The sequence below is a fragment of the Phymastichus coffea genome, unplaced genomic scaffold (assembly GCF_024137745.1).
Source record: "Phymastichus coffea isolate CEN01 unplaced genomic scaffold, Cenicafe_Pcof_1.1 PCOF00009, whole genome shotgun sequence".
Classification (NCBI taxonomy): domain Eukaryota; kingdom Metazoa; phylum Arthropoda; class Insecta; order Hymenoptera; family Eulophidae; genus Phymastichus; species Phymastichus coffea.
Window position 1 is genome coordinate 5,999,944 of NW_026706820.1, and position 26,368 is coordinate 6,026,311.

Below are 26,368 nucleotides of genomic sequence, written 5' to 3' on the forward strand. Positions count from 1 at the left end.
GCAATATATCTATATAGAGGCTTTTTATTTCGACCCTGAAATGCTTTTCTACATACACAAATTTGCTATTGAAGTACGTGAATAGATCATAGCTAAGTATCCCTTGCTTCGTTTGAATAGCATTGTCGTACAAAATATTGAATTGGGTTCGTTCATATATAAAAAGTTTTGGATGTTCAGTTGTTATTAAGATTCTGTTGCAAAAACTCATGTTCCCTCTAGTTGACAATGCAAAGGATACTTGGTTCGTACTTATGCTAAAAATGGTTTCATGATCGGGTGAGCTTATTTTAGTGACCGTTCCCCTATACAAGTACAGTATATCGTATTGATTTTTGAAACAGTCTTCGTGCGGTAGTAATGACCAAAAGGTGTAACCTCCTTCCATATCGATACAATGTTGGTCCGAAAACTTACATACTGTACCCGAATTTAATCTTAATCTATCATTATTTAATTCGACTGCTGCATAGCTTTCTAACAAGGTTATTTTTATAAGTCCCTGTACGAGAACATCGCTCCACGTACCAAATCGGTCGGCGTAGGTTGCCCCTGAACAAGTTTTACCCTTAACGTTTCCTGCTAGATCTAAACCTACACTTTTTGTCGAGTTAATCCTTAGGTCGGCTATTGTGTGTGCGTTATCATATTTAAAAATACCCGTATCATGTATAGCTTTACAGTTGTGTGATATTTCGTAAATGTATTCTTGGATTGCATTTTCGGTTGGGCCTAAATGACTAAACATACCGCAATGAAAAATTGTTCGCCTTATTTCTATTTTACATTGTATAATTTTCATTGATTTGAATTCCGTTTTTTGTAATAGTTCGATAGTGGCTTGTGTGTTATTTACTTGAATTTCTTGAAAATTGCATTCCCCTGCATCCAAGAGTGAGTATGTTGTAATGGTAGGGTTCGTTGAGCCGCAGTTGAAGCCAATAAGTCCTTTGCTTGTTGAAAAGAAGGTGATTATGATTAAGATAGTCATTGATTGTTGCGCCATTGTGTCACCTGGAAATAGAATAAGATTACTATGCTTGTTTTGCTACGCTTAATTTATTGGCATGAATTGTTTTTGGTTTTCCATTGTAATCGATTACAACACTGCCTTTTTCAGTTATTTTTAATACTTCAAAAGGTCCTAAATATTTATTTTTCTCTAATTTCCCCGGTTTTGGTTCTTTCATGAACCATACTTTATCTCCAATTTTAAAATTTACTGGATTTGTAAATTGGTCATAATAATTTTTTGATTTTTGTTTTGAGATTATTAGATTTTCTCTAGCCATGTGTGATATTATATTCATGTTTTTTATTAAATTCTCTAGGTATCCATTAAAAGTTGGTAATTGTTCGGATTTTTTTAATGGTACGCTAGATGGTAATTTAGCTGGAAAAGCAAAAATTAATTCATGTGGTGTGAAATTGTGACTAGTGTATATGCTGGTGTTGTAATTGAATTGGGCCAACTCTAGGAGTTCGTCCCAATCACATTTTTTTGATGTAAATTGTTTGATGTATTCGCAAAGCGGATGGTTAGCCCTTTCGACAGATCCATTAGATTGAGGTGAAAATGACGTTGTTTCAATTTTTTCGAAATGAAATCTTTTGGCAATTTGCTTTAACATTTTGCTTCTGAAGTTTTGTGCTCTGTCCGTTAGTACTATTTTTAGAGTTCCGAAAGTACAAATAAACCTTTTTATAAAAGCTTCGCTTACAGCTTCCGCTGTTTGGTCTTTTAATGCTACTAATGTGATAAATTTTGAAAGTTGGTCTTGAATTGAAAGTATGTACCGATTATTACTTTTTGTAATATCGAATGGCCCCATTATATCCATGGCAACTTTATCAAAAGTTTTGAAAGGTGTATCTGTTATAATCATTGGTTGTCGTGTAGGTTTACGTTTTAATTTGTTTTTTTGACATTCTATACACATGGAAATTCTTTTTTGTATGTCGTTCTTTAGGTTTTCCCAACAGTATTTATCTTTAATTCTATTATAAGTTCGATTCACTCCCGAATGACCTCCTAATCTCGAAGAATGATATATTTCAAAAATTTTATTTCTCTGGTCTAACTCACATATATATTCAACATGATTCATACAAACAATAGTCTTGATGTTAGTTCTTATGAAAGTATCATTTATGATTTCTTCTATTTCTGACCATTGTATGTTTCTTATGTCAATATTTTTTGAAATACTCAGCATAGAGATCTTATTTTGTAATAGAAGTCTTTTCAAATTTTTGAACAATTCGGCTAAATCTTGTTTTACTGTTTCCGTCGCTGCGGCAGTGTTCAGGCACAAAATAAATATTTTTCGTTTACCGTAGTTTAATGTTTCCAAATTATTACTGGATAAATTTTTGTTTATTTTCAAATTTTTCTCTGCAAGTATGTTACTCGTATTTTTGTCTAGCCCTTCATGTTTTTCAGAGATTAAATGGATAATGTTATCATTACGAAGTTGTATGGAACTTTTGCTATAAATGACATGACCTCTATTATAATCATTATTAATGCTACTATTTTTTATACATTTTTTATCTATATTGTTGGATTTGTATGTATGTTTCTGTTTGCTCTTTTTTTGAATGCATGCGTGATTTGTAATTTGTTCCTTTTTGTCAACATTTAATGATTTTGTCTTTACTACCTCCTCTAAGTTTTCGGTTCTTTTTCTTTGTGCTCGTGTCATAACACAAATTTTTGGTTCTACCGCAATCCACGATAAACAGTCAGCCGTTTTCTTTGCCTGGACGATAAATTATGTCAAAGTCGTAATCAACTAGTTTTAGTCGCCATTTTTGTACTCTACTATTATTATCAGCCGACTTTAATGAAAGTAAAGATTTGTGGTCTGTTACTACCGTAAATTTATTTCCGAATAAGTATGTTCTAAATGTTTTAATAGCGAAAATTATTGCAAGAGCCTCTCTTTCATAAGTCATATAATTTTGTTCTGTTTTGTTCAAAACCCTTGAAGCGTATGCGATGAGTCTATCGTACCCTAATTCTCCCTGGGAAAGGACCGCGCCCAAACTATGATTCGACGCGTCTGTTCTAACGATGTAAGGTTTGTTAAATTGTGGATATTGTAGGATAGGTGCTTCGCATAGTAGTTTTTTAAATTTATTTAAAGCTTCCTGTTGTTCATTGTTCCAGAAAAATTTTGTGTTTTTATGTAAGAGTATAGTTAATGGTTTTGTTACTTCTGCAAAATTTGGAATAAAACGTCTATAATAATTGCATAGCCCTAAGTACTCTCTAACGTTTTTCGTAATTGTCGGTGTTGGAAAAGCTTCAACAGCTTGTACTTTTTTTTATCTGGTTTAATCTCGGGACGTAACAGTTTATACCACTTGTAAACATTTTTCTGGCTTAAAGTAGACTCACCGTATGCCACTTTCAGCATTTCAAGTGTTTTGGAACATTTGATTCCATTTTTCACACAAAAGTTAATGCAAACTCTTTGATCCATGTTTTTAGACAGCAGCAAATCGTGGAGCACGCAAAACACTTCTAACCTTGATGCCTCTCACAAACAAACCAAACATACTACAAAGCTGAAATTTGGAACGTATGTTCTAGACGAGTGTACCGACATAACCAAATAAAAAAGTCGAAGATCGAACGGACGTAGCCCGCTAAATTTCAAAATTCACCTTACTTTTTGATCACACCTCGTATAAGGATTCGTGAAGATCCTGATTTTTTCAGATACGTAATGTTTTCTGCCGAAACTACATTTCATAGTAATGGGCAACTCAATTGCCATAATAGTCATTATTCGTCTATCCAGAACCTTCATTGGGTTCGTCATGTTGATAATCAGCATAGATGGAGTCTCGTACTTTGGTGTGGTATAATAAATGGTTATCTGATAGGACCTTATTTTTTCGATTGGAATGTCAACGGTTCAGCATATCTTAATTTCCTGCAGAATGAATTACCAGAATTATAGGAAGATGTGGGCTTGGAAACAAGACGATGATTATGGCTTCAACAGGATGGTGCACCGTGTCATCGCTCACTAATAGTTCGTCACTTCTTGAACCAACGATACCGAAGACGATGGATAGGCATTGGTAGTGACATTACTGAGTTGTGTCCAAGATTACCAGATCTAACAAGTCCAGATTTCTTTTTATGGGGTTATTTGAAAAGTGTTGTTTATGCACAGAAACCAACAACACGGCAAGATACGATGCAATGCATCATACAAGCTTGTAGAGCTATTCCGTGTCACGTTTTGTTGTCCAAGTTGAAAATTTCGAACGTAGAATTCAACACTGCATAAATTTGAACGGCAGTATTTTTAAACATTTTATGAGATAAATGTTTGTGTTACAACCTTGACCTTAAGTCGATCTGTAGTCATCGTCTTGTCTTCATTGGCTGGACATACTCACCTTGTCTTAATTGGCTGGGTATTCAATACCTCGCTTTCAATGGCTGAGCATTCCCACATTGCCTTAGTTGGCTAGGTAATCAATACATCGCTTTCATTGACTTAGCATTCTCACCTTGTCTTAATTGGCTAGGTAATTAATACTTAGCCTTCATTGCCTGGGTAGCCAACGTCTTGTTTTGATCGGCTCAGCATTCTCACCTTGCCTAGATAGACAGGACACTCCCTCTTTGCATACATTGGTTAGATTGGTTTACGTTACTAAATGTGGCACGAACACACGCAATGATTAAATCAAAAACGACCTTGATAATCGAACTTTTATTTATCTTGGGTATTGGATTATTATTATCATTATTATTTTTATTATTATTGTTATTATTATTATTATTATTATTATTATTATTATTATTATTATTATTATTACAAGGAGTTGCGGAATCCTTTTCGCGGATTCCCCTTAGTCTTTCTGACTGAGGGGTTATGTGGGACTCCCCGAAAAAAAATAGGCCTACCTACTAAATCGCCATCTCCTTGGTTTTCTTCCCCTAGCTAGGGACTATGTTGATATTACTGCTGACTGGAGGTTCTGTCTGTGTTCGTCCGTTCGTGTCGTTCCTCCGTATCTCGTTACGTCGCGTCACTTCGTCTGCTCAGTCATCTGTCAGGCAGCCGTCCGCGTTCTTACGTCTCAGTATAGTTTCCGTATAAGTAGCGACTAAGCGCCACCATTCGAGTTCATGCAGCTTGAGAGCCACGATGTTATCGGGGGTGATGCTGCCGACCGTTTCTTCCAATTCCTATCTGAGTCTTGTCCAGCGGTCACACGCGAAAAACGTGTGTTCCGCGTCGTCTCGTTCGTGTCCACAGTACTTACAATTAGGTGTTCGTAGTCTATTCATATTGTAGAGGTACCGTCGGAAGTACCCGTGGCCCGTCAAGAGCTGGGTGACGTAGAAATTTACATCCCTAAATTTCCTTCCAAGCCACAGCCTCAAATCCCGTATCAATCGTTTCGTCCAGTTACCACCTCGTTCCTCTGTCCATCGACGTTGCCAAATGTCAATTGTCCTGTCGCGCTCAGCGATTGTCGCGTTCTTTCGTCCTATGTCCACGCTGCTCCCGTAGATCCTTTTGCGTTCAAAGACCAGAAGATCCACGGGTATTATGCCAGCCACCACCAAAACAGCCCGCGCAGAGACTGTTCGGTAGGAGCAAGCGATTCGCAGTGCGCCCTGTCTCTGTACCATCATCATCGTCTTACAGTATTTTTTTGTCTTCAGGGAGTCTGCCCATATTTCCGCGCCGTATAGAAGAATCGAGTTCAATCGTTACCTGTCCTTCGATCGTCTCGTACGTTATTCGTCTGTTTCTCAGATAATCCTCCACAACCCGAACCAGGTACGGTGGAATCCGAAAGTTGCTTTTCAGCGCCTCCAAGATATCCACCCACCTGGCCGAGTTAAAAGCATTTCTGATGTCGAGCGTCGCTAGCAGCACAATGGGTCGCGCCGCATGGCAGTGTCTGTCTAGTTCCAGGAAAGAATCAATCACCTTTTGGATCGCTCCAATCGTCGACCGACCCCTCCTGAAGCCGAATTGCAAATCTGAGAGACCCCCTCCGGCCTGTATCGCGTCCGTCAGTCTCGGTCTGAGTAATTGTTCAAAGAGTTTACCAGTAGTGTCAAGTAAACTCAACGGTCGGTAGGCCGAAGGAGTGCCAGGGTCGCCCTTACCTTTTGGAATAAGAACGAGCCTCGCCTCCTTCCACCGATCGCTGAACGTTCCTGTCGTCAAGCACGTATTGTACAGATCGAGAAGTATCTTCGGCCGTAGACGAGCGACGAGCCGGAGGATCTCGGATGGTACTCCATCCGGTCCCGGTGCCTTACCCGTCTTCATCGCATTCTTTGCTCTGATAAGCTCCTCAGCGGCAAAGGTTGGGGGCATTTGTGCGTCCACGTCATCCATCACGTTTGTCCTAATCGGGTACGTCGGAAACAATCCGTCAACAATCCGTCCTACTGTTTCGGCATCTTTAAGTTCCGGTGAGACTCGGACCTCTAGTTTCCCGGTCACAATCTTGTAGCCGGTTCCCCAGGGTTCCTCGTTCACCTCCTTGCAGAGCTTCCTCCAGCATCGCGTCTTGCTGCCCGTATTGCTTTCGTCAGCGTCTTCCATGCTGTTTTGTATATAGCTTGAAGGATTTCCCTTCCGGGTCCGCCCCCTGCCCTTGTCACTCGTCGCTGATTTGTCAGGCATATCTTGCGTAACTCGGCTATCTCGTTTGTCCACCAGTATTGTGATTGTCTTTGTTGAATCTGTCTACGTTCCTGCATTGTGCCTCTGCACAAGCTGTCTATTTATTTGGTCGTGTCGTCTGTCAGTCTTTTCGCACTTTACCGGCCCATCAGTTCCGCGGGAATTCTCTCCCCTGGAGCCGGTGCTGCCATCTTCCGAAAATTTTCGTTCGTCGAGTTTCCGTAGATTCTAACGCGGGGGTTGATGGGTTCTCGTTCGTCTCGTTCCCGTCCATCCCACCACTTCAAAGGCGATGTACTGGTGATTGCTGGCTGTGTAGTCTTCGATCACCCGCCATCCCCTCAGCCGTTGCAGAATTCTGTCCGATGTCATTGTGACGTCGGGGATAGAGTCACCGACACCTGGCCGTCTATACGTCGGCGTATGTCCCGTATTTACCACTGCTAGATCGAGCCTTGCGGCCATTTCCAGCAGTAATCGTCCGCGTCGATTCGTTTCGTTCATTCCCCACTCGGTCGCCCTCGCGTTAAAATCCCCCGCAACAATTTCATCCCCGGGCAGGTCCCTGATCCCTTCTTCTAGGAGTGCCACCTTTCTTTCGAACTCCATCGCGGTGTAGTTGGATGTCAGGTACACGCTGAGATAAGTAACAGCGCCAACTGTGACCCAGACGTAGTCGTCCCCGACACCGCGATTGGAGACTCTAGATTGGGTGCCACCCCCTACCCAGATAGCAGTGGTCTCTGTCTCGTTTGTAATGTATGTCTGGGTCGTCCTTCTCCTGTATGATTCACTCAGAATCAGGATGTCCGCGTCATATTCATCGGCTATCTGAGGTAGGAGCATGTCTGCAGTCCTACTTCGATTCAAGTTTCCCTGAATTATTCTGTCCATCCTCTGGCCCGTCCCGGGCATTCCTTCAGCGCGGCCCGGAACACGGCGCATCTGTTACCTCCGGCGAGGTGGGCGACGTCCCTGTGCCCGGCCTCGGAGCACAGTGGGCAGACCGGCATGTTTTGGCATTCCGTGGCGTAGTGTCGGGATGTGCCACACTTGCAGCATCATTTCGTCCTGTCCTTACCTGTGCATTCAGCTTTCACATGGCCGAAGCCCAGGCATCTGTAACATTTTGTCACCGTCAGTCGTTTCCGAACGCGGCAATGCACCCAGCCAATTCCGATCCGACCACGCCGAAGCAATGCATCGGCTTCCCGCGATTCTAATTCACAGACCGCTATATACTGCTCAGCGCGGTTTGGACCGAAAATGTGGACTCGAAAGTCCGTGTCTCGTCCCGTCTGTCGTCTGAGCGCGTCCGTCACGTCTTTCGGAGTCGCAACGTAGTCTAGGTCCAATTGGACCTTGGAGGTCACGGCCCTGGCACTCCCTGCTTCCCCGATCATATTTTGGATCTGTCGTCCAAACATCTCACGTCCGTCCGGCTTGTCTGCGTCTACCTGTAGCTTCAGAAGACATAAGCCGTTCTTCGTCTTCCTCAGGGTTGTCACCTGCACGTGGCTCTCCTTCGGGTCGATCGTCGTCCGTATTTTCCGTACTATATCAGAGTACGCCGTGTCCGTGCCCCGATCAGGACAGCCAGACCCCTTTTCCGGTGGGCCGGTCCGCCTCTGTCAGACCGATTCTTTGCGTCCGTTTTCTTTTTTGTCTTGTCTGATCGTTTTCGTGTTACCGTCTGCCAGTCCTTGGTCGGTTCCGTCGTCGGCGGCCTCTTTTGTGAGGGCTCCGACGTGCTTCCGGAGCCCTCACAAAAGAGGTTCCGAACGTTTTCGTTTCGTCCGTGGCGTTTCTTCGTTATTTGCCGCTGTCCTCTCTGTATTGTTGTTGTCTTGGGAACGTCTTTCCGAAACTGTGTCCGATCGCTTGTGCAGCGCGATGTCCACAGTCTCGAGAATTGTCTTAATTCCCGTCTTCACTGTCATGTTCATGTTCTTTTGTATGTTTGCTGCCTTGGTCATCTTCGTCACCGTCTCTTGTATGAGCCGCAGCAGTTCCGTCACGTCTCGTGTATCGTTTGTTATTGTCGGTGTTCGTCCTGTCGTCGGTTCTTTGCTGACAGTGGTAGATACGTAGCTCACCCCGCTGCCGCCGCTTGATACACTGTCCGTCCTCTGTCGTCTCGGTAAGTGCAGTAAGTTCGTGTCGTTTTTTCGTGTCGTTCTCCCCATTCCCGTGCACAAAGTGCGGCCCTCAAAATACGTGCCGCTGCCCGTGGCCACCGGGGCTTTCACCCGATCGGAGCCCGGGGTGGATTCCTCCTGAGAAGGAGTTACCACTTGAGGTACATCAGTGTTTTCATTGTGCATTTTAATAATTTTGTGTTCCGTTATGCTAAAGGTCCCTCATGGTCGCAACTCCACGAACCGCGCTGGAACGACGCGCGGTCCCTGAGGTCCCCTCCCCTGTGTGTTTACCCTGTGTGTTCAGTGTTCCTCCCATGGTGTGTGCGTATTTGTAAGTGCCCATAGGCGAAACCGGGCTTCGTTCACGGGGAAAGCCCGTTTGGAGAGATCCCCTTCACTCGCTTTCGGGCGGCTCCGTTTATAGGAGTCCCCTACCATTCGCTTTTCGGTAAGGCCCGTTTATAGGGTCGCCGAGCATTCACTTCCCCGGTTTGCCAGAAGGCGTGTGTGTGTGAGTGTTTGCGTAGTGTGTGAGTGTGTATGTGTATAATGATTAATGGTTGGACACATCGGCAGAATACCATTATCTTTTGCGTCATTTGTGAGCCATATCTTCCTCTTGGCCGTGTCCGTTATGGCGTTGCTGCTCAGAGCATTGACGCGACGGACATCGTTTCCACCGGGCACGTCGTGGACGTTGGAAGCTAGCATTTGCCCAGTGAGGTGTTACCACTCACTGGACCAGCCCGGCTTTATTATTATTATTATTATTATTATTATTATTATTTTTTTTTTTTTTTTTTTTTTTTTTTTACAAGGAGTTGCGGGATCCTTTTTGCGGATTCCCCTTAGTCTTGATCTAAGGAGGTATGTGGGACTCCCCAAAAAAAAAAAAAAAAAAAAAAAAAGACAGGCCTACCCACTAAACCGCCATCTCCTTGTTGTCCTTCCCCCAGCCAGGGACTATGTTGATATTACTTCTGACTGAGGGTTCTGTCTGTGTTCCTTCGTTCGTATCGTTTTACCGTGCGTCGTTACGTCGCGTCAATCCGTCTGCTCAGTCGTCCTTCAGACAGTCGTCCGCGTTCTTACGTCTTAGTATGGTTTCCGTATAGGTAGCGACTAAACGCCACCATTCGGGTTTATGCAGCATCACCTCTACAATGTTATTGGGGGTGATGTTGCCAACTGTTGTCTCTAGTTCTCGTCTGAGTCTTGTCCAGCGGTCGCACCCGAAAAACGTGTGTTCCGCGTCGTCTCGTTCGTGTCCACAATACTTGCAGTCGGGTGTTCGTACTCGGTTCATATTGTGGAGGTACCGTCGAAAGTACCCGTGGCCCGTCAAGAGCTGGATGACGTGAAAATTCACATCACCAAAATTCCTTCCAAGCCACGGTCTCACGTCCCGTATCAGTCGTCTCGTCCATTTGCTACCTCGTTCTTCTGTCCATCGGTCTTGCCACATGTCGATCGTACTTTCGCGTTCAACGATTGCCGCGTTCTTTCGTCCTATGTCTGCGCTGCTCCCATAGATCCTTTTGCGTTCCGAGGCAAGAAGATCCACGGGTATTACGCTCGCCACCACCAGGACAGCCTGCGCAGAGACTGTTCGGTAGGAGCAAGCGATTCGCAGAGCGCCCTGTCTCTGTACCATCGTCATTGTCTTACAGTACTTCTTTGTCTTCAAGGAATCTGCCCATATTTCCGCGCCATATAAGAGGATCGAGTGAGCTGTCGCCATTAGCAGTCGCCGCTTTTCTGGTCTCGGTCCCGTCGTGTTTGCCATCAGGCGGCTCAAGGATGTTATCCTCTCTGCCGCTTTTCGGGCTGTCTTCTGTATGTGAGGCCAGAAGGTCATCTTCGTATCGAGGGTTACCCCAAGGTACTTGACTTCCCCTTTGGTCTCCGTTTCGTATGTACCCACTCTCATGGGTAGTATCGTCTGTATGCGTCTTTTCGTGAGAAGCATAAGTTCCGTCTTTTCTGTTGCGAGTTGCAGTCCGTGTTCTGTCATCCATCGTCCAACTCGTCTCATGGTCTGGTTCAACGTCAGCTGCGCCAGCTCGGGAGATCTCTCCGTGATCACCGCCGCCACGTCATCAGCGTAGGCGACGAGGGTCACTCCGAGTGGCATCCCAAGCCGAAGCAGACTATCGTATAGACCATTCCAAAAGTCGGGTCCCAGTATCGACCCCTGAGCCACCCCAGCGGTGACCTGTCTCGTTACCTGTCCTTCGATCGTCTCGTACGTTATTCGTCTGTTTCTCAGATAATCCTCCACAACCCGAACCAGGTACGGTGGAATACGAAAGTTGCTTTTCAGCGCCTCCAAGATATCCACCCACCTGGCCGAGTTAAAAGCATTTCTGATGTCGAGCGTGTCCACTTGTGGCAGGGAATTTCGGGGGGTTTGACCGCGCTCCGAGTTCTTCCGCCACAAGGCCTGTTCGGCTCTACCCCCGATTATTTAGGGCGCCAGACCGTCGGCTAATTCCGGCGATCGTCGGGGGTAAGGCCAGTAGGGTTACGCGTATCCCGGTCTGCCTAACGGCGACTGCGCAGAGTGGGCAAAGGGGGATACGCGTTGTGTCCGAAATTCAGGCCTTTGGTGTCCAACTTTCCTTCGTTAATTAATTTCTCCTTGATTAGTGTATGCCGGCAGCTCAGATGACGACTCCTTAGGTCAGGTCGTGAGGACGTTCGAAATCGCGCGTATTTTACCTAACGAATAATCCGAAAATATAGCGAATTAATAAACCCGTATGTAATTATTATCATTATTATTATTATTATTATTATTATTATTATTATTATTATTATTATTATTATTATTATTATTATTATTATTATTATTATTATTATTATTATTATTATTATTATTATTATTATTATTTTTTTTTTTTTTTTTTTTTTTTTTTTTTTTTATGGTGGTAAAAAAACAGGATAAATCCTCATGGACCATAACGGTTGGAGTGTGACGGCAGTTCACCGAAGCTACCCACCTACACTCTCCCACCCGCCGTGTGACGTGACTCGCTGATCCTCTCAGACCGGGCTGTTTCAAGCGATCTATCAATCGAACGCAAGGAGCCTCCGGGTCGTCGAAGACCAGCTGACCGCCCAAATCCCGCTTCTCTTCAACCGGAGGGTAAACCATCCGGGGAAGAGTAGTAAAGTCCACCTACACCATTCTCCAGCGGGGAACCGCGTAAGCATTACTTCCCGCTGGAGAACCGCGTCAAGTCCTCTCGTTGTCCACGGGTCCTGTATCGTTTCGTTACGTCCGTTTATTCACATTCATCCATTTGTTCATACCATTTACTCCCGCATTCTTCTCGTCTAACACTCGACTTCCAGGCAACCGTCCGCCTTTTTCCCTCGTAGGATAGTCTCAACGTACGTTGCCGTTACCGTCCAGTAGTCTTTGTCTTGTAGCATCTTTGCCACAATGTTGTTGGGCGTGATGTTTCCAAGCGTCGTCTCCAGTCTTTGCCTTTCGTCGTTCCAGTGTGAGCATTTGAAAAATGTATGCTCTGCGTCATCACATTTGTATCCACAGTATTTACAGTCGGCGCTGTTAACTTTGTTTCTGTCAAACAGATATTTCCTGAAGTACCCGTGGCCGGTAAGAAACTGGGTCAGGTAAAAATTCACTTCCCCAAATTGCCTCTCCGTCCACGGTCTCAGGTCGTCAATGAGTCGTCTAGTCCATGCTCCGTTCGTGCTCATCCTCCATTGTTTGTTCCAGTCCGTCATCGTCCTAGTTCTTTCGTCCTGGGCAGCTTCCGTTCTGGTCATGTCGCTGTTTCGTTCGTACACGCGTTTCCGCTCTCTGGCGAGCATGTTTATCGGGATAACCCCCGCCACCACCAGGACAGCCTCAGCCGAGACTGTCCTGTAGGCGCAGGCTATCCTCAGTGCTCCCTGTCTTTGTACGTTTGTCAGTCGTTTGCAGTATTTCTTGACCCCCAACGCGTCGGCCCACACCTCCGCCCCGTAGAGCATGATCGAGTGGGTCGTTGTCATCAGTAGTCGTCTCTTCCATTGTCTCGGTCCAAATGTATTTGCCATAAGACGACTGAGAGCGGAAGTCCTCTCTGCCGCCTTCCTCGCTGTCTGTTGTATGTGCGGCCAGAAGGTCATCTTCGTATCTAGGGTCACCCCCAGATACTCGACCGCCCCACTGGTCCGCAGCGATACCTCTCCGACTGTCATGGGAATCTGGGTATTAATCCTGCTTCCCGTCAGAAGGATGAGTTCTGTCTTGGCCAGGGCAAGGCTAAGTCCGCGTTCAGTCATCCATCTATTGATTCGTAACATCGCGCGGTTCAGAAGCATTTGCGCCAGCTCCGGGGTACGGGCTATTATCACCACAGCCACATCATCGGCGTAGGCAACCAGCTCCACCCCCGGTGGCATCGGTAGTCTTAGTAGTGCGTCGTACAGTATGTTCCAGAAGTCGGGTCCAAGGATTGAGCCTTGGGCGACTCCTGCTGTGATTCGTCTGGTCACTGTTCTGTCGGTCGTCTCGTATCGAATCCATCTGTCGTGTAGGTACTCCCTCATCACCCGCATCAGGTATTCGGGAACCCTGAAAGTTTGTAGGGCCTCCAGAATATCCCCCCACCGAGCGGAGTTGAAGGCATTCCTGACATCAAGAGTCGCGAGAAGTACTATTGGCCTCGCTCCGTAGCACACGAGCCTCGTCCGCCGAAAGGCGTCGGTCACTTGTCGAATCGCCCCTATAGTTGAGCAGCCCCGTCTGAATCCGTACTGGTTTCCTGCAAGTCCTCCGTTTGCAGTTACCGCGTTCGTCAGTCTTGGTTTCAATAACGCTTCGTAAAGTTTACCCGCTGTGTCTAGAAGACTCAGGGGTCTATAGGAAGACGGACTATTCGGCTCTCCTTTTCCTTTATGCAGGAGAACCAGTCTAGCAGTCTTCCATCGTCTGGGAAAGATGCCCGCACGTAAGACCGCGTTATACTTATCCAGGAGGAGTCCTGGACGTACGCTCACGATCTGCTGGAGGATCTCTCCCGGTATACCGTCTGGTCCGGGTGCCTTACCAGGCTTGATCGTGGACACAGCCTTAATAAGCTCTGCCCCGACAAACTCTGGCACTGTCGTCTCTTGTTCGTTCGTCATTTCTTCCGTCTCTGGTTGGTTTGGGAAAAGTCCATCTACTATTGCTTTCATGGTGTCTTTGTCTTTTGGTTCAGAAGGGCCAAGGGCCCCCAATTTCTTGGTCACAATCTTGTAGCCAAGTCCCCAGGGGTCCCGCTCCACTTCTTCACACAACTGTCTAGCGCATCGGTTTTTACTGTCCTTTATTTTAGTGGTCAGTCTCTTACGTGCCATCTTGTACGCTGTCGATAGTTCGTCCGCGTCTGGTCTGCTCTTTTTCCGTGCGCGGTTCATCCTCCGGCGGCAGGCAATGCATTCCCCACGGAGGAGGCCAATCTCGTCCGTCCACCAGTACATTGCTCGTTTGTGTGTTCGGCCCTTGCGTCGAGTCATCGTGGCGTCGCACAGTTCCGTTATCAGTTCCGTTGTCTTGTCCGTTATCCATTCGGCACGCTCCCGCAGACCAAGCTCTGCCGGGACAGACTCGGCGGGTAACGGTGCCTCCCTTAGCAGTTTGTCAAACAGCTCTCTATCTTGTCGTCGTAAGTTCCAATACGTTGAAGTCCTGTCTCTAGTTTGTCCGTTTCGTATGTTCGTCGATTGATTTGTCACCTCAAAGACGATGTGCTGATGATCGCTGGCTGTATAGTCCTCGGTCACCCGCCATCCTCTTATCCGCGACGAGATCCTGTCTGACGTCATCGTCACATCGGGTATTGAGTATCCGAAGCCCGGTCGTCTATAGGTCGTTGTCGTCCCTTGGTTGACCACTACCAGATCAAGCCTTGCGGCCATTTCCAGAAGCAGTCTTCCTCGTTTGTCCGTCGTTGTCATACCCCACTCGACCGCTCTCGCGTTCATGTCTCCCGCGACGACAAAGTCACCCGGGAGACCTGTGAGGGCGTCTTCCAGCTTACCGACTTTTTCCTCGTACACTGCCATCGTGCAGTTTGGGGTCAAATATACGCTAACGTAGGTGACGGAATCTACCCTCACCCACGCGTAATCTTCCCCCCTGCCAGACGCTTGTATTCTCCTAGCCGGTTTGCCTTTGACCCATATGGCCGACGTACCGAGGGTATTCGAGAACCAGCCGTCCTGTTCTCGTAAGTCCCACAGTTGCTCGCTCAGTATCAGTATGTCTACGTTTCGTTCCTTCGCTGTCTGTGATATAAGCAGCTGGGCTGCCTCGCACCTACGCAGGTTTCCTTGTAAGATTCCTGTCATTGTCGTGTCTGCTTCCGGCACTCCTCCAGCGCTGCCCGGTAGGCCGCGCACGCTCCCGTTCCCGAGACGTGCGCCCTCTCCGTTGCACGCGCCTCGGAACATAGGAAGCACGTCGGCTGTTTGGTGGGGCAGGCTCTCCCGACATGGCCGGTCCCCCCGCACCTCCAACAGCACTGTCCTCTGTCAGGTCCTGTGCAGTCCGTTCGTCTATGTCCGTATCCGAGGCACCGGTAGCACCTCGGGACCGTCAATCTTTCTCTCAGCCGACAGTTGACCCAGCCGATCTTAATTCTGCCCTTCTTGAGCAGTTTGTGGGCCGTGTCTCTGTCTGCTTCGAACACTGCCATACAAACGTCGTGTTTATTCGGTCCGAAAATGTGGATCTTAAAGTCCGCATCTTGTCCTGTTTCTCGTTTCAATGCGTTCTGTACATCATTCGTGTCTGTAACACAGTCGAGGTCTAGTATCTCTAGTGTCTGTCCGTGTGTCATGTCTCGTACATTACCCTCATTTCCAAGAGTAACCTGGAGTTTCTCCTGGAACTTCCGTCTTGCGTCTGCGTTACAGCGAAAGCGCATGAGGAGTCCTCCGTCCTTAGTCTTCCGATATCCCGAGATATTCACTTTAGAGCCCTCGGGATTAATCTCCGTCTTTAGTCTGCGCAGGGTATCCGCGTACGTTCGTCCGTCGTATGGCCGTACCAGTATAACGTTGGTCCCCCCCTTCCGGCGGGAACCACCCGCACTGGGCCGGTTCTTGTCCAGCTCGGGCCGTTTGTTCCCGTGGATAGGCGTCGCCGCTGCGGATGTCGAAGCTAGTGGCCTCTCCCTCCGCGCGCCCAGCGCCACCACAGGGGTAGTCTGTTGCGTCTTCTGTTTGAGGGAAGTCGTCTCCGTCGTTTGGTCATTAGTCTTCTGTTTAGACTTCCTCTTTTTTCTGTTCGCGGAGTTCACCGTGGTCCAGCCTGACTCGTCCGCAACCCTTTGATAGGCCACGGCTTGCTCAGGGCTGGCCCCCGTGTCCTCCCTCTTTCTTTTCTGTCTTTCTGTCCTCCTGTCGTTTACGGACTCCAGGAGGGGATTTAGGCGGTCGCATTCACTCCATGCAATCTCCACCGCCTCCTTTATTACAGCCATACTAGTCGTTATGTCCGTACTAATATTTCTCTGTATCTTAGTCCGTGCCTCCATCTTTTCGAGCGCGGCATCAATGCGCCTGAGCTGCGTGCGAAACAGCTGGAGGTTTTCTGTCATATGTCCGTTGTCATTGTCCACGTCTTTCATGTCGGCGTCAGTGTTGGAGGTCTGCTTTTCGGAGCCCTCGTTTTTCCGCGCAGGTGGCACTTGTATGCGCCGCAGCGGTACCGTCACGTCTCGTGTATCACTAGTTCTTGTCGGTGTTCGTCCTGTCGTCGGTTCTTGGCCCTCAGCGGCAGAGACGTAGCTCACCCCGCTGCCGCCGCTTGACCCACTGTCCGTCCTCTGTCGTCTCGGTATGTTCAGTAGTTTCTTGTCGTTTTTTCCTGTCTTTCCCCCCATTCCCGTGCACAAAGTGCGGCCCTCAAAATCCGTGCCGCTGCCCGTGGCCACCGGGGCTTTCACCCGATCGGAACCCGGGGTGGATTCCTCCTGAGAAGGAGTTACCACTTGAGGTACATCAATGTTTTCATTGTGCATATTCATATTGTTGGTTTTGTCCCGTTGTGCTGAAGGTCCCTCGTGGTCGCGACTCCACGAACCGCGCTGGGACAGCGCACGGCCCCTGAGGTCCCCCCCCCTGTATGTTTACCCTGTGTGTTCAGTGTTCCCCCCTGTGGTGTGTGCGTGTACGTGAGTGCCCATAGGCGAAACCGGGCTTCATTCACGGAGAGAGTCCGTTTAGAGATATCCCCTTCTCTCGCTTTCGGGCGACTTCGTTTATAGGAGTCCCCGACCATTCGCTTTTCGGTAAGACCCGTTTATAGGGTCACCGAGCATTCACTTCTCCGGTTTGCCAGAAGGCGTGTGTGTGTGAGTGTTTGCGTAGTGTGTGTGTGTGTATGTGTATGAGTGATTAATGGTTGGACACATCGGCAGAATACCATTATCTTTTGCGTCATTTGTGAGCCATATCTTCCTCTTGGCCGTATCCGTTATAGCGTTGCTGCTCAGAGCATTGACGCGACGGACAACGTTTCCACCGGGCACGTCGTGGACGTTGGAAGCTAGCATTTGCCCAGTGAGGTGTTACCACTCACTGGACCAGCCCGGCTTTATTATTATTATTATTATTATTATTATTATTATTATTATTATTATTATTATTATTATTATTATTATTATTATTATTATTATTAACCTCATCCTTGCCCCGGTGGGATAGGAGGGGAAGTTGACCGCACCCCACCCATAATACCTTATCTAAACGTAGAATTTACCGCTCTTTCCGAATCCGGGATCGGATTTATAAGTTCTTATTAAAAATTATAGGTTCTTATTAAAAAAATGATTTTGACCTTCAAATGACCTTGAAAATAAATCTGAGTCAAATTCGATCTCTGGGAAAGGTGTCCCTCATTGTCCCAAACAACTTTTGTCTGAACAATTTTTTTTGTAGAACGTCAACCGTAGAAAATTTCGGGGTGGTTTTTTTTAAATAGGATACCCTGTTTAATTAACCCATTAACGTCCAAAATGTCAAAATTTCTTGCACGTTTTCAAAGTGATTTTTTCCTATGTAATTGGCGTTGAAAAAATTCTTGAACCACATATTCTGATGTAAAATTGCATGCTCTTTCAGAATCCGTTGCCAGAATCATGATAAAATTCACAGGAAAAGAGATATGCTCGATTGAAACATAAAAAACACCTAAATTTTCGAAAAAAAAAAATTTTTAGGATTTTTTTTCGAAGTGTTACGGTGAAGATATTACCTTGCGACCGTGATCAAAGGTGATCATGGGATTTGAAGTTTAACAGGGAATTTTTTTGTTTACCTTGAGCCATCGCTTCTTTACAAAATGGCGGAAAAAACGAATTTTTTTTTTTTCAATCTTCATCAACTTTTCTCTCAAAATCTATGGTCTTTAGAAAAAAATTCATAAAAACAAAAATGCCTTCGAATCGCTCGAGGAACATTCTCAAATTTTTTCAGAATTTTTTGAGACAATTTTTGATTTTCCGGGAAACTTGGGAAATGGAATTTTCAAAAATGTCTCCAAGAATTTTTTCAACGCCAATTACATAGGAAAAAATCACTTTGAAAACGTGCAAGAAATTTTGACATTTTGGACGTTAATGGGTTAACTAAAAAAAATATTTTTAACCTATGTAACGGGGTCGATATCCGTCTATTTACTTATGCACACGTTCGCATTAAAGAGCGCGCGGGATTGTCTAAACGTTTAAACTCGTCAACCGGAGAGCAGGAGGGAAAGGGCGTTAGTCAACCAACCTTCTACCAGCGAGAAATAATAATTTCAAAATTACAGTCAAAATCACATGCGAGATCGTTTATTTTCTCTTATCTCTACAATACGTTTGGCCCGCGTGTTTATGTTTACAAGGCGCGCGCGCGTCAATAACATGCAGTGTCGGATCGCTCGCCGCTCTTTGTTCGCCGAGTTAATACATGCACGCTTCTTACTGAGTACGGGGAATTAGTTATTAGCAATTATACAGCAATCGCGATATTAAGCTGGCCAGCTTACCTTATCAACGGTCGTCCTACTCGGAAGGGGCAAGGAGACAAGTTTATCAAAGTTCGCCAATGTCTTTTTTGCCGGAACAGTCTCCTACGTTTCGCCCTCGATGGCGAAATACTCCGCACTTACTTGCTCGTACACAGTATCTCACGACGACGGACAACGATCCTTGCAACTTCGGAGACGTCACCTCGTGTGGCAAATCGGCTATCTCACTTGAAAAACTCTACCGAAACTTTACGGAGAAAACTCTTTGTTACCTGGTGGCTAGCTGCTCGGATTTCTGGTCCTCCACTGGTTCATTTATATTCGCGCGCATTCCGGTACGTCTCGTGCCGAATTCCCTCGTTACATTTTTCCCCAACCGGTAGGTGCTGCCCTCGCAGGGAGCCGCGTGGTTGGGCTGCCAGCTCTAATGGGACGTTTAACGTCACACCTAAAAATGAAATTTGGTGAAGATTTGCATATATAAAAAGACAGAATAAAAAGCGTCTATTTGATAAAGAAAAATTATATGCTAATTCATAGATTGAAGTGATTTCTCAAAACTTGAAGAATACTTGAAAAAATGATGTTTTCCTTTAAGTAATCTTCATTTTAAATCACTATATTAAATTTCTAAAATTACTCAACGAAGTTGTTTCAAGAAAATACAAAATTCACGTCTCGTCAGTGTTCAGAGTTCCTCGAAACAGTTTTGATATTAAAAATATAGTAATTATGAATAAAAATAAATATTGTAAAAAAATAATAATTTTTTCGGAAAATTCAATGTAGCTTCTTTGAATCACCAAATAAGCTAATACTAAAGTGGGAATTTGAAAAAGAAGACTGTTTGGTTAAAAATGTTATGGATTTTCTTCTAGCTTGAATATATGACTATTATGATGCTGAAAGTGGTGGGAAAAATTAGCTCTGAAAACGATGTATTTGTTGAATATGATAACCTTATTAGATTTCAAAAAATTTTTAGAAGGACTAATAAATGGCATTGAGATATCAAGTAAGGTTTTTTTTTCTAATGTGTATAATCTTTTGTGAGTAGCCATTTTCGACGTTTATATTTTTATTATGATATTTTAATAAATTTCAATTATCTATTAAATGGCTATTATTTTAGTTTTTGAATAAAACGGAATATAAATACGTCTACTCTTCTCTAAAACCAAACATTGCCTGACATGTATTGTTAAAAAAATAGTGTGAGCCTAGCTTCAGGGTTTTAAAAAAATAGTGCACATATGAAACGTATATTCACGATAATTAATGAAAATAAGGAGAGGCAGCAGTATTAGTAACACCTAAACATTTCGTAAGGATGCGAGAAAGAGCCTGATGATATGTTCAATATACGTATGATGCGGCAAGTGTCAAAATAGCCGTCAAAAATTAAATGTACAGCCAGAAAATGCGTAAAAGAGATGGAGATAGAGATATAGATAGAGATTGAGATAGAGATATATATATATATATATATATATATATATATATATATATATATATATATATATATATATGGGTCAATCTAATACTTTTTTGCAAATCGGTGCGCACGAGGTCAACCGATTTTGCTGAAATTTTGATAATAGGTTCTACTTAAAAAAAAAAAAGAAACTGCCCAAAATTTCAGCCCTCTATATATAAAATTGCGTTTTCAGGACCGATTTGAAGGCCCTTTTTAAGCGTTTTTTCTACTGTTCTTCAAAAGGGCCTCAATCCTTGAGTTTTTAAGGTTTTTCAACCAACGACATCTCATTTTCTTTGTCTTTTTAAGAGCTTTTTATTCATGTAATGTGTTATACAAGTTACTTTATGGGAGAGCTGCTTACCGGCATATAAAGAAAGCACTTTTTTTCCTATTTTTGCTCATATTCAAAGCCCTGTAGCTCCGTCAATTTTCATTATTTTTAGGCTTGCGGGGCATGATTTTTTTTTGTCTTTTCAAGACGAAAATAATTGTGCCCCGCAAGCCTAAAAATAATGAAAATTGACCAAGCTATACTATTTCAAAGTTTGCTATTTTAGCCAAAAGTACGTTTTTCGCAGTTTTCGTGCCTGTTTTTTTATATGTTCCGGTATCTCGATCGAGCTAAGAATCTGTTAAAGTGTACACCAAATGTTGTAGATTGAACTGCAATAGGTTTTGAACGGAGTATCGAACTCTATCATGTTAATTGAATCTGTTACTTTTACCTATTTTTTGATGAAATTTCCTTCTATTTTCCACCGTTTTGAAGTACTCAGGATTGTAAATTTTACAACATTGCCAGTCTACGTAAATTTAAAATATATAGAGCAAAATCCAATACCCTTTTCTTTGTGTAACGTGACAAATATAACGTAATACATAAATATTTCCCATAAAGTCGGTTTCTGGATAATGACAATCCTTGGGATAAATTCAAACACGTCCGTGTCTTATTTGCAACAGGTTTAGATATAGTGTAGTGAAGTTGAGTTAGGTGTATTGCAATCTAACACTTTTATGTTGGATCATAAATATCGCTCGTAATAATTAGGGAAAGAGTTACAAAAAATATTCTTGTCATCTACCGAACAGCAGATAAATGGCGCAAAATGAAAATGCGCTTGCGCAATGTTTCCAGTAATGCATCTAATACACATAAAAATTTTATCTTTTGACTGATGTGTAAATTAAGCTTTTTGCAATTTCTATTTGAGTGCTATTAACAAATAAGGAACTTTAACTAGTTACCTAATTCAACATTTTTTAAAGTATTTTATAATATTTGCATCCACGATGAATGTGGATGCCAGCCGATCGCTATTAATTTAAATTTTTCATATGGTTAATTTAACAAGAACAAACAAATCGATCATAGAATTTGTTTATTTAGTCGACGAGCTATCTGAGAACATAATTTTTTTTCTCGATTTCTTGATATCTTTTATTTTTGTTTACCAACTTCTTAGACTTTCTGATACCTCATGCTGTGCCCGTGTAATTCCTGCATTGTTATTGTATGCTTTGAAACGTACGACATCTGTATCACACTGGTTTGAAAATTATTTGCTTAGTTATTATTTAATGTTGTGATATTTTCAAAAAAACAGATTATAATAAGTTCATTTTTTTGAAGTATTAGTATTTGAGAATAAAATGGCCATTGCCAATGAAGAAATCTGTTGTGTCAGTGGTTATGTTGACGATGAATGTCACAGAGAAAGATTTCGTGCAGATAAAACTATGCACAAAAATGATACTATATCGAAGGAGGATCTGCATTTTTTATATATAAGAGTGCCTGGTGTGAAAGAAGTTGAAAATAAATTTATCTGTGATTATCACTATAGACGCTACATCAAATATTACTCATTGATACAAGAAAACTGTTGTGATCCTCAAAATAAACATTCTAAAAAGCTATCAAAATTTCTGACTGTTATTAATTTGGAATTTGCACAAAAAGTAGGAAAAACACATAATCTCAATATTATTCCAGGCCAAAAAATTTGTAAAAATTGTAAGAAAACGTTAGAGTCAGATTAAATTAAAAACATTGAAAAAGAGTATATATATATTTTTCAATGTTTTTAATTTCAGACTCTAACGTTTTCTTACAATTTTTACAAATTTTTTGGCCTGGAATAATATTGAGATTATGTGTTTTTCCTACTTTTTGTGCAAATTCCAAATTAATAACAGTCAGAAATTTTGATAGCTTTTTAGAATGTTTATTTTGAGGATCACAACAGTTTTCTTGTATCAATGAGTAATATTTGATGTAGCGTCTATAGTGATAATCACAGATAAATTTATTTTCAACTTCTTTCACACCAGGCACTCTTATATATAAAAAATGCAGATCCTCCTTCGATATAGTATCATTTTTGTGCATAGTTTTATCTGCACGAAATCTTTCTCTGTGACATTCATCGTCAACATAACCACTGACACAACAGATTTCTTCATTGGCAATGGCCATTTTATTCTCAAATACTAATACTTCAAAAAAATGAACTTATTATAATCTGTTTTTTTGAAAATATCACAACATTAAATAATAACTAAGCAAATAATTTTCAAACCAGTGTGATACAGATGTCGTACGTTTCAAAGCATACAATAACAATGCAGGAATTACACGGGCACAGCATGAGGTATCAGAAAGTCTAAGAAGTTGGTAAACAAAAATAAAAGATATCAAGAAATCGAGAAAAAAAATTATGTTCTCAGATAGCTCGTCGACTAAATAAACAAATTCTATGATCGATTTGTTTGTTCTTGTTAAATTAACCATATGAAAAATTTAAATTAATAGCGATCGGCTGGCATCCACATTCATCGTGGATGCAAATATTATAAAATACTTTAAAAAATGTTGAATTAGGTAACTAGTTAAAGTTCCTTATTTGTTAATAGCACTCAAATAGAAATTGCAAAAAGCTTAATTTACACATCAGTCAAAAGATAAAATTTTTATGTGTATTAGATGCATTACTGGAAACATTGCGCAAGCGCATTTTCATTTTGCGCCATTTATCTGCTGTTCGGTAGATGACAAGAATATTTTTTGTAACTCTTTCCCTAATTATTACGAGCGATATTTATGATCCAACATAAAAGTGTTAGATTGCAATACACCTAACTCAACTTTACTACACTATATCTAAACCTGTTGCAAATAAGACACGGACGTGTTTGAATTTATCCCAAGGATTGTCATTATCCAGAAACCGACTTTATGGGAAATATTTATGTATTACGTTATATTTGTCACGTTACACAAAGAAAAGGGTATTGGATTTTGCTCTATATATTTTAAATTTACGTAGACTGGCAATGTTGTAAAATTTACAATCCTGAGTACTTCAAAACGGTGGAAAATAGAAGGAAATTTCATCAAAAAATAGGTAAAAGTAACAGATTCAATTAACATGATAGAGTTCGATACTCCGTTCAAAACCTATTGCAGTTCAATCTACAACATTTGGTGTACACTTTAACAGATTCTTAGCTCGATCGAGATACCGGAACATATAAAAAAACAGGCACGAAAACTGCGAAAAACGTACTTTTGGCTAAAATAGCAAACTTTGAAATAGTATAGCTTGGTCAATTTTCATTATTTTTAGGCTTGCGGGGCACAATTATTTTTGTCTTGAAAAGACAAAAAAAAATCATGCCCCGCAAGCCTAAAAATAATGAAAATTGACGGAGCTACAGGGCTTTGAATATGAGCAAAAATAGGAAAAAAAGTGCTTTCTTTATATGCCGGTAAGCAGCTCTCCCATAAAGTAACTTGTATAACACATTACATGAATAAAAAGCTCTTAAAAAGACAAAGAAAATGAGATGTTGTTGGTTGAAAAACCTTAAAAACTCAAGGATTGAGGCCCTTTTGAAGAACAGTAGAAAAAACGCTTAAAAAGGGCCTTCAAATCGGTCCTGAAAACGCAATTTTATATATAGAGGGCTGAAATTTTGGGCAGTTTCTTTTTTTTTTAAGTAGAACCTATTATCAAAATTTCAGCAAAATCGGTTGACCTCGTGCGCACCGATTTGCAAAAAAGTATTAGATTGACCCATATATATGTTACAGTCAAAGCGATGAATCCAGTCAATGTGTACAATGCCCGGGCATTCTGCAGAATGCCTGGTTCGGTCAGTCAATGTGATGAATTTTCTTAAATTCATTCTTTGACTAGGCATTCTTTATAATGACTAGGCATTCTGTATAACGCCGGTCGATCGACAGTCAAAGTGAGTAATGCATGAAAATTCGTGGCTGTAGTACATCATAAGTTTATATTTCTCGTCAATAAAATAAATTATTTATTACAACACGTTGAGCTCTGGTGGCATTTCGAATTACAAAGTTTTCCTTCTTTACGACATTTGCATATTTTTGTTTTGCAATTACCTCGGCAATTGCACCGACTGTATCCTTGTCCACCGCCCATCGACAATAATCTCGAACATTCTCTGAGTGATATCATCTTGTCTGGAACGTCATTTATGGTTATAAACTGTTCTTTGCAAATAGCAAATTGGTTTCTGGCGTAAAATTGATTCAATACGCCATGATTTGTACCCAATTTGTACAGACCATCATTGTTTTTCTCCAAAATTACAGCTAGTATATTTCTGGAGTCGCTTCTTCCTCCATCTAAATCCGGAACAGGAACTCGCACAGATTCTCCTAAATTTGCAGGTGCAAATTTAGCATTCGATGCAGAAATCATTTTTTCAGCTTGTTTTTCTAGGTTAAATTGAACAACTTTTCGTTTCTTACGAACTTGTTCTACTTTTTCTTTAAGAGGATTCGGCGGAGTTTCATCGATCCCACTTTGATCTTCTTTCTCTTCTGTGTCATTCTTGTCTGTGTGCATTATACTTTGAAGTTCCTCTTGAGTATCTAATGTTAATAACACGTCAGGCGTCAAAGTAGTAGCCAATCCAACCTTTGCTTTACATCCAAACATAGCTTCATAAGGACTGCACTTTATACCTGAATGATATGCCCTGTTCTTCATAAATTGAACAAATCTCAGTCCTTCTGCCCATCTAGTTGTGTTATTCTCTTTTTGCCAACACGATAGCATATTTTCAATGTCTTGGTTAGCTCTCTCGACGGACCCTTGACTTTGCGAGTGCCTCGGCTTTCCGTGGACAATCTTAAGCTCTGGCCATAAGCTGCAAGTTTCTTCAATGATTTTTGCACAGAACTCCATCCCATTATCCGATTGTAAAATAGACGGTGCACCAAAGGTTAGAAAGATATCCAATAGATGGTAAGCTACAAGATCAGCTTTTTTACACATTAAAGGTCGAAGCTGAACAAACTTTGTGAGATGATCTTGATACACCATTATAAACTTGAAAACTCTATCAGGCTGAGATTGCATATCAATTAAATCTACTTGACATCTTGAATTCATTTCAGTACTTAAAATAGGTTTGACTACTACCCCTTTTCTTGGTACTCTGAGTTTACCTTGACATATTTCACACAGATTGAGATATGCCATAACTACTTCTTTTGTAATATTTTTGTATTTTTCATTCAAAATACTTCTCATTCGATCTCTACCACCATGACCAACAGAGTTATGTGCATCATGCAGTATTATGAATAACTCTTCTGTATGTGCATAAAATCTAATCTTCGTGTCGTTTTCGTTAGCAGGAAAGATCAACTTCTCTTTATTGCTGAATTCAGCGACGTCATACCGTCGTAGAAATTGATAGTCTTGGGGACGCCTCTTATACTCACAACTTTTCTTTTCTTTCACGTCTTCGATAGCCTTCAAGTAATCATCTTTGGAAAGTAAAAAACTATTGACGCCCTTAGCTGATAATAGTTCTTTAACATGTTCGTTAAATTTTTTATTCATTTCCATTAGTAATGGTTCCATTTTTCAGTAAATTTTCCAAGGTACTCTGAGAAAATAAATACAGCAATTCCTGATGACACAACTATGAGAAGAAAATGCAAATAGAATTTTACACTTTGCAAACAAAATATAACACAACTGAGCAGCAGCAAGTC

General features: G+C 42.5%; 2 protein-coding genes across 6 annotated transcripts in view; one reads left to right on the forward strand and one right to left on the reverse strand.

Annotated features, from left to right (window-relative positions):
* The window catches only part of LOC131670719 (furin-like protease 2), a 1,261,737-nt gene that overhangs the window by 705,014 nt on the left and 530,355 nt on the right, over positions 1 to 26,368 (forward strand). The window lies entirely within an intron of this gene.
* On the reverse strand, positions 14,141 to 15,173 carry LOC131670739 (uncharacterized). Its single transcript, XM_058946611.1, has 2 exons — positions 14,558 to 15,173; positions 14,141 to 14,474 (listed from the first exon to the last, which is right to left on the reverse strand). Exons 1-2 carry the CDS (start codon positions 15,170 to 15,172, stop codon positions 14,463 to 14,465), a joined length of 627 nt encoding a protein of 208 aa, XP_058802594.1. The 5' UTR covers position 15,173; the 3' UTR covers positions 14,141 to 14,462.

Coding starts and splice junctions, on each gene's coding strand:
- LOC131670739 (XM_058946611.1), bottom strand. CDS start 15,172: ATGACAGGAATCTTACAAGGAAACCTGCGTAGGTGCGAGGCAGCCCAG.